The 8,797-nt window shown below is 41.5% G+C and overlaps 1 protein-coding gene across 1 annotated transcript in view; it reads left to right on the forward strand.

The window, feature by feature from the left end:
- The window catches only part of LOC108576433 (high affinity choline transporter 1-like), a 12,723-nt gene extending 6,518 nt beyond the window's left edge, over positions 1–6,205 (forward strand). The window contains exons 5-12 of the mRNA XM_017939433.1: positions 47–284; positions 1,365–1,471; positions 1,832–1,935; positions 2,055–2,185; positions 2,359–2,636; positions 3,361–4,014; positions 4,889–5,085; positions 5,841–6,205. Of these exons, the coding sequence (XP_017794922.1) occupies positions 47–284; positions 1,365–1,471; positions 1,832–1,935; positions 2,055–2,185; positions 2,359–2,636; positions 3,361–4,014; positions 4,889–5,085; positions 5,841–6,117 (1,986 nt within the window). The 3' untranslated portion in view covers positions 6,118–6,205. The remainder of the gene's footprint in view (positions 1–46; positions 285–1,364; positions 1,472–1,831; positions 1,936–2,054; positions 2,186–2,358; positions 2,637–3,360; positions 4,015–4,888; positions 5,086–5,840) is intronic.
- Positions 6,206–8,797: the final 2,592 nt, after the last annotated feature.

Consider the following 8,797-nt stretch of genomic DNA (forward strand, 5'->3'; position numbering starts at 1 on the left):
GTGAAAACTTTTGATGGAGGTTTGATAAATATTCGTGATCGTTTAGGGCTATTTCCAAAGGATCCTAAGTATGAGAAGCACATCAGTGGCGACTGCGTTATCGATAGCGTCGATGTTCGGTTGCATGATCCTTGCATTTCCATCTGCACTGATCGGTGTGGTAGCTCGTGCCACGGACTGGTCCTTAGTCGAGGGATTTAACAAGAGCATCATAGCACACGATGGAAACGCGGCTCTACCGATCGTCCTTAGATACCTAACACCACACTGGGTCTCCTTTATCGGTGAGTAGAGGTTCTGGGTAACCTAACGTTTCCGATTAGTGTGATTTCACGAGGAAAATCAGAAATCTCCTCATCCTTTCTATTTAATATCTCAACTCCAAATATCACTTCCGGTAACTTTATTAATCACGCGGATATATACTTTCACTCATAAATTCTTATTATTACAGCAGCTGTTTTTGAATAAAATACAGGCAGTGAATTTTGAAGAATTTTATTATTTCAAAATTTCATTGCAAATGCATGCTTTTCTTGTAACTTTTTAATAATACACAGGGTGTCTAATTTTGTCTATTTCGTTTGTCGCTAATTCCTACCGCCGAAAGAGTAGTGTTTCATAAAAAAGTTTCTTCGCAACCTCGTCATTTCTCTCCGCGAAGAATATCGAACGATAAATCAAAAGATAATCGCAATATCTGACTATTTTCTTCTACGTTATAAACGTTTAATAATCGCGAAGCATTCTTCCGTAATTTCGCTGAAAATCCGACGAGGAGGAGAGAGAGTTTCCGCGCCTACAACCATCTGTGACCCTCTTTCGCCCTCAAGATAAGCGCACTCCCCGTGTCAGGCACACCCTGTACATTAGTCACTTAAGAAACCGCGAAACAGGTCGAGTGCCTATAAAGAATAAAATTCAACAACTATACACGGTCTTCTTGAAGACTCTGCAAATTCTTATCGAACTGCCACCACGCCTCTGTTACTTATCTAAACCAAGCAAAATTCTATTTTACAACGAACATACCGAACGTATAGTTTGTCGAGGAAATGTGTAACTTAAGCGGCAAAGTAAAACGTACAGTTTGCCGAAGAAATGTTGTAACATTTCTGTATTTATTTCTATCTCAAAAATGATACCACCTAATAGACTGAAACTACCCTGATCTTGTGTCTTATCGTGCTTTTGAATTTTTTCGTTATTTTTTTTTTTTTTTTTAAATACAGCGTAAGCGAATGTAATTATTTCTGTAAGGAGGGAGAAGCAATACGGCGTTAAGAAGTTTTCCCTGGCCTCGTTATTTTCCGGAGTTAATTGAATTTCATATTTATCCCATAATTTTCGCGATTGATCGACAGGTCTGGGCGCCATTTCAGCGGCAGTGATGTCGTCAGCAGATTCGAGTATATTGGCCAGCAGTTCCATGTTCTCCAGGAACGTGTACAGACTCACACTAAGGCCAAAAGTGAGCACCACGAATTTTTATTAACAGTGTAATTCATGTTTTTTAATCCTTTCACTGCTACTGGCGCTTTGACAATTTTCACGCACTGTGCTGTTGGTGACTTTTATTAGTTTTGCTTAAAATTCAATCCTTCGAGTACTCCAACTTTAATTTAAACGTAGAAATTTGAAAAAAATTTTTAAACTCCAAAACGAAAGGGTCGATAATCTGAATAACCCGACGACGGTGGAAGTAAAAGAGAAAACGTATTTGTATCTTCTACTTGGAAGAATTTCAAAAAGCTACGAAACAAAGTGTACGCGAAGTTAAGAATTTCTTCTTCCATCTTCACTCTTTCTCCGCTCTGTTCTTTCGTTGCAGGCGTCCGAAAGGGAACTGAACTGGATACTGCGGATCTCTGTACTGGTGATCACAGTTCTGTCGATCGCGATCGCGCTCACAGTGGACAGCGTTTATTATCTCTCGTGAGTAGAAAATAAGAAACTCGAGTAGCTCCGGCAGTTTCCTTTGACAAATTAAACAGACGCGGGGGTTAATCAACACGGAGAATTCGCTTGTGTTTTTTTTTTGTTTGTTTCAAAAGGTATCTCAGCTCTGATCTTGTTTACGTGGTACTCTTCCCGCAATTGTTGACCGTCGTTCATTGGCCCTCTTTGGTGGATACTTATGGATGCCTCGCGGGTTACTTTGTGGCTGTTGTTTTGCGTCTTTGCGGTGAGAGTGATAAAAGAGAAAATATGCCTTTGTAGGAAATTTTCAAAGAAAGTTCGTTCACTTTGTGATCTTCTTTCTTGTTTTTCTTGTTGTTGCTGTTTTAAGGGAGATTTGTTTTATTTTTGCTCGAGGTTGTTCAAATTTCAAAGATTCGAATATGTTTGTGTTTGTAGGAGGAGAGAAAGGTTTAGGTGTGCCAGCACTGATCGAGTATCCCTTTTACGATACCGAGACACAGTCCCAGAAATTTCCTTTCCGTACTGCAGCTATGATAGTCGCACTCTTCACTCAGCTTATAACGAGTTTCTTTACGAGGAACCTTCTTGGAAAGGGATACTTTCCACGATGCTGCGACGTTCTTAGCGTTTACTCGCCAGGGAAATCGAAGGACCAGTCGGGAGTCGTGCAGAGCAGCTCTGGAGCAGCGCTGATGGACACTTCCTCCGTTAATGTGAGTTCTTTTGTTCATTTTTGTAAATGATAGTAGCGATACTTGGGGATTAAGAATTTTTGAGGCTTTGGAATTTTCAGATTTTGAGAATTTTAGGACTTGGAATGTCGAGGCTTTGAAATTTTGGGTCTTTGGGACTTCGATGCATTCGAATATTGAGATTTTGAGACTTTGAGGCCTTGAAATTTTGAGTACGTGAGATATTGAGGGTTTGGAGAGTTTGGGACTGAAATTTTTGTAACTTCGTCTCTTTGAGAATTTAAAGCTTTGGAATTTTCAGACTTTGAGGCGTTGAAATTTTGAGATCTTGAGAATTTTAGGCCTTGAAACGTTGAGGCTTTGGAATTTTTTGTCTCTGGGACTTCGATGCATCCGAATGTTGAGATTTTGAGGCTTTCAAACTTTGGGTCAGTGAGATATTGAGTCTTTGGAGAGTATGGGACTGAAATTCTTGTAACTTTGGATCTTTGAGAATTTAAAGCTTTGGAACTTTGAGAATTTAGGACTTTGAGACTTTGAAACCTTGGAACTGTGAGACTTTAAAACCTTGGAATTTTGAGACTTCGAGACTCGCGGACTAAAATTTTGAGGCTTAGAAGCTCAGAGACTTCGACTCTTTAAGATTTCGGGACTGAAATTTAAAAAATTCAAAGCTTCGAAACTTTAGGAGTAAAATTTCGATGCTCCAAACTCACAAATTACCCTCCACCCCAAATCTCCTCAGAAATCCACCTCAGGCATGGACTCCTGCGAAGGTCTGGGAACGGGGAGCTACGAAGACGACCGCACAACCACCAATTCCGTCGAAGACATGACCGATCGTGGCGATACCGGTACCGTGGCAAGTGATCCATACGAGAAAGAAACACCGAAAATCAACAACATCGCTTCAGCTGCTCAAAAGGCCAATCAAAGCCTTCAACATCTCCAAACATTACGAAACTCCATACACACGAACACTTTGAGCGGTAGACACACACCAACCCCAAATCAATACACCCCCATACAGAGCAACGAAGTATCCAGAGGTCAAATACTAGGTGTACGAAATCTACGTGGTTCTATGGGACAGATGTTGTTGCCGACCGATCGACCGGTCATCTCTCCCAGCAATAATCCAGGTATAGTGAACATTCCGACGAATTCCACGGCGACTACGCCAATGACACCTGGTCCGCATTACGCGAAAACAAACGAGGGATCTATGGTGAACGAGAAGACGAGGGAAAACGAGAGGATCAGCATCGTGGACAGAGGGAACACGGAATTTCAAACTGTCCCTGATAACATGCTGACCACGATCAATGTAAAGAAGAACGTGAAAGGGGTGAAACTTGTCGGGATGGAGGGGGGAACGTTGAGGAGACCGTCGTTGCAGGTGAGCGAGCACGACGTCACTTCCCTGTGAATATCCAGAAAATTTCCTATTATTTTTCGTTCTTTCTTTTTTTTTTTTTTTTCATTATTTACTTTTGTATCCGTTTTCGTTGAGTTATTGTTCAGTTAAGTTTGTATCGTTGCTGGATTAAACGTATCGACAGAAGAGACGATTTATTTTCAGTTAGACATTTCCTGTTCCTGTTTTCTTTCTCTTTTTTTTCCTGAGTTCTGAACGAAAGAGAAGGTGTTTTGTTTAAGTAGACGTTTCTCGGTGGAAATTCTTTTTCCTGGTTATTTCTTTTCACGGATACCGAGGAGGATGCTGATTTTTTTTTTGTCGGGCTTTCTAGTCGTTGCTGTTTCGTTTGGTGTGAGCGGAAGTGTTTTCGGGGAGGAGGGCGGGAACATTTTAGTGGATGAGAGGAAGAGAGAAAAGTGAGTTAGTGAGAGAGAGGGAGAGAGGAGAGAGATGAGAGAGAAGGGAGAGAAAGAGAAAAGTGAGTGAGTGACTGAGGGAGATGAGAGAGAAGAGAGAGAAGGGAGAGAAAAAATTGATGAATGAGAGGAAGAGAGGAGAGAAAAAGAGAAAAGTGAGTGAGTGAGTGAGAGAGCAGGGAGAAAAGAGAAGAGAAATAAGGGAGAGAAAAATTTAGTGCATGAGAGAGATAAGAGAGAAGGGAGAGAAAAATTCAGTGAATGACTGGAAGAGAGGAGAAAAAGAGAAATGAGAAAGAAGAGAGAGAAGAGAGATGAACGAAGTGAATGAGTGAGTAAACGAGAGACGAGAGAGAAGAGAGAGAGATCCTCTCCTTCTTTTTCTTTGCCTTGCAATGGATGATTGGAGGGAGAGGTTTGATCTGAGCTGTGTTTAGGGCACGTTCTCACCGACACCGTCGGTGGAGCTTGTCCATATACTGGACAGGAGGCAGAGTAGCGGTTCGTATGGGCCTGGTTCGCTTTCTCCTGTTCCTATGGGGCTGGAGGCGTGCAAGACACATGGGACTGCACTGGAGGGACAGGGTGGAAACGAGCATTGCAGAATTAAGAGGGGCATCGTCAGGCATCATAGGTATCTATATATCACAGATCGTCGCGTTAACTGCTATTTTATTAGTTAGCAGCGAATCCTTTTATTTTCCAAGCTTCAACAGCGCACAATCTTTTTAGCTACCAGCTAATTCGAAATTTCTACGAATAACGTATAATTTTATCCATTAACTTATCAGTTATTATCAATTTGCCAGTTATTTTATAAAGCTAAACAGTCGCTTACTTTTTCTATCTACCTTTGTCGCTTCTTTCTCATACTTTTATTACGTTCAAAGCCTCTACGATCGTAATTAGAAATAGTCTAGACTCCGCAATATTTGATAGAAAAAACTTCGATCGTTTTGAACATGTACAAAAATTTAATCCACGATCATTTTTAGCTTAGAAACGGATTTCATATCGTTACCGTTCTCCATAATTCATTTTTTCTTTAATTCATTCGTCTCCACTTTCGGCGTTCTGTTTCTTCCCAATACTTTCTTTCATTTCGTATACTCAGTTTTCTCTCTTCCTCTTTCTCTCTAATCACTCTTCCCATTATCGCCACTTTCTTCCTTGTTTCGAGACACAGCACATACACCCAAATTTTCGCCCGTCCTCTTTCAACACTCGATCGATCTACACCCAAGAAATTTCAACTACTGTACAATCTCGAACGTGTCCAAATAATGAACTCCAGAACTCGCGTCGAACGTTAGAAGCGAATGAAAATCCATCGATGCTTCCACGATCGTCGAACACCCTCTCCGATTGTACGTTCAAACGTTTGCGCAGCTTCAACGACACGGGAGACCGCGCGCTTACCACGTTGGCCAGGCAGCCAACCTACCCCTCGATGCCGCTACGCCCGGAGGATTGTCGAATGACGCTGGCTAAAAAGGACAGAAGAACGTCGACGATCGCTCGTCACGGCTCCGTGACGAACGAGAAGGAGCTGACCGGTTGTACAGCCGGACTGGTCGTTTGCAGTCCCACGTATAACATGTACAGCTCAGCTGTGAAGAATTCCAACTACTTCGTGACAGACGACGAGGCGGTCAGCAGGTTCTAAGGACTAACTAAGCGAGAGGAGACTACGGCTCGTAAAAGGACAATCGAGATGCTACCGATGCGACAGCAGACGAAAAGAGCGCGCACACACACACACACCGTTCTACCTTTCTTTCGGATCACACGATTTTCTTCGTTTTTCTTTTTCTATTCCACGAACCGTTGTACAACTCTACCACTGCCCAACTTTTATCGACTTTCTTAGGGAATTACCGTATTTTTACGAAATCGTACGGAGGAGATCCGCGGTTTCTCTGTTCATCCGGTTCTCCAGACTCCATCGTTCGAAGTTTGGAACGACGTCGCGATTTAGTCGAGCCGCGGATATGCAGCGTGTCGTCCTTGAAAATGTCGAATGGTACGCGTTCAGAGTGTTACGATAGGAAATTAGACGACGAAGAGAGGGGGAGAGATCGGGAGTTTGTCAATTTGGAATTGGTATATTTCTATTGGAACTTGTCGGCGAGAATAGTCTCCGGAAAGTTGAAATTCTTTCAGATATATTCCAAATGTCGAATAATCGCTGTGGTAGTAGATGAAGTACAGATTGCTCGATAGTCTCTTCCGTTTTATTGCTCCACTCGACGCGTTAATACAAGAGCACTCGAAATTTTCAAGGTAACGCGTTGTATATCTGCGGAGACTGTGGAAGCGCCACTTGTGCTTCTGGGGAAGCTTGACGTGATTTTTTTCGAGGACTTGCTCGTAGAGAGATTTTATTACGGTGTTTAATTCCGTGGAGTTGCGAAGACTTGGAAGGACTATCAGGGACTTGCAAAGACTTGCGACAACTTTCAAGTGACTTTTGACGACTTAGTAAAGACTTTCAATTACTCGTGAAGATTCATAAGGACTTTCAGGGACTTGCAACAACTTTCAAGTGACATTTGACGACTTAGTAAAGACTTCCAAATACTTGCGAAGACTTGTGAGGACTTTCAGGGACTTGAAAAGACTTGCAAACACTTTCAAGTGACTTTTGACGACTTAGTAAAGACTTCCAAATACTTGTGAAGACTAGTAAGGACTTTCAGGCACTTGCAGAGAACTCGCAAACACTTTCAAATCATTTTTCATGACTTGCTATGACTTAGTAAAAACTTTTAAACACTTGTGAAGACTCGTAAGGACTTTCAGGGACTTGCAAACACTTTCAAGTGATTTTTGATGACTTGCTATGACTTAGTGAAGACTTTCAAACAATTCTGAGGACTCGTGACGACTTGCAAAGGACGTGTGAAGACTTGCTACGATTTGCAAAGAATTTGCACAGACTTGAAACAACTTTGAAGTGATTATTCGACACTTTCCACGGCGTACGATCACTCTCGATGTCTAACAAAACACTTAACAAAGACTTTCAACAATATCCAAACGATTCAGACTATTCGACGTGCCCTCCGTAAGTTTTCCTACACAACCACAAGTGGCGCTACCGCGCAAACGTAACGAAATCACGCTGAAAACCGTAAAACGAACCGTTCACGATTGTTTTCGTACGCATAGATCAACCGGAATCGAAGGAATTTCGAAACGAACGCTGACCGTTCGGATCGTACCAGTTAAACGTAGCGTAAGATTTTTCAGTTAGCGAACGGTCAGAGAACTCGTAGGCATTAGATAATCAACGCAGCCCCCCCTCCCCCTCTTGTAACATAATCTAGTTAATTACCGGTGCATTCGACTCGTGAGAGAATCGCGAAACGAACCGACTTTTTGGACATTCGTCGCAGTATCGAAGGACGACAGGTCTCGTTTTAATGCACGGTACTTCGATCCGCACCGCTCAGGAAAGTATAACTCGTATTATGTGTACCGTACCAAAACTGCATTTCTCAAACCGCGGATCGGACGAACGCGCAAAGGACCGTACTTTTCGAATCTTGTACTTTTTACACTGTGAACATCCCCATCAAAAAGAGAGAGGAGAAAAAAATGAAAACGCCACCTTTTTACACCACGGATCATCCTTCTTCGCCCTTTTCAAAGGCACTTTCACGTTCGCCCGATCTAAGCAATCGGAGTTCTCGAACGAATTTTTAATACGAATACGATCCCTGAATCGCATAGAATTTGAAAAAAAAAAAAAAAAAAAAGAAGAACTGTGCGTTATCTCTGCCTCTGTGAAACAGTATGAAAAATCAAAACTGTATTCTTCCGTGGAACTGTTTATATATGTACTTGGGTGACGTTAAAAGAAAGGAAGGAAAAGAGGGAACCCTTTTGCTTATACACAATATTCTCCCTACTCGAAGTCAAGTATCGAATCGAATTCGAAGGGAACGTTCGACAGCTTAGAGATTATTTTTGGTACACGTGAATAATTTTTTAAACAAAATAACCGAGGAAAATAATGCAAAAGGGGTTCGAGACGGATCTTTTACAACAGAGGAGAGTACAGTTTTGACAGCGAGTGTGTTTTATAGTTGTTAAATTATATATTACCCTGTTAAATCAGACTGATTCGAACCAGAGGACCCAAATGATCCGTTTACAAGGTGATTCTTTTTCTCACGACGGTCGTTCGAGAAGCAAAGAGACAAACGGTTGTTTGCATTTTCAAATTTCTAACTTTTCAATGTTCCAAATTTCTGAACTTTTAAATTTCTTAATTTCTAAATTTTCAAATTTTTAAACTCCCAAATTTCTAAACTTTTAAATTTCTTAATTTCTAAATTTTT

This window comes from Habropoda laboriosa, unplaced genomic scaffold, assembly GCF_001263275.1.
Source record: "Habropoda laboriosa isolate 0110345459 unplaced genomic scaffold, ASM126327v1 scaffold291, whole genome shotgun sequence".
Taxonomy (NCBI): Eukaryota; Metazoa; Arthropoda; class Insecta; order Hymenoptera; family Apidae; genus Habropoda; species Habropoda laboriosa.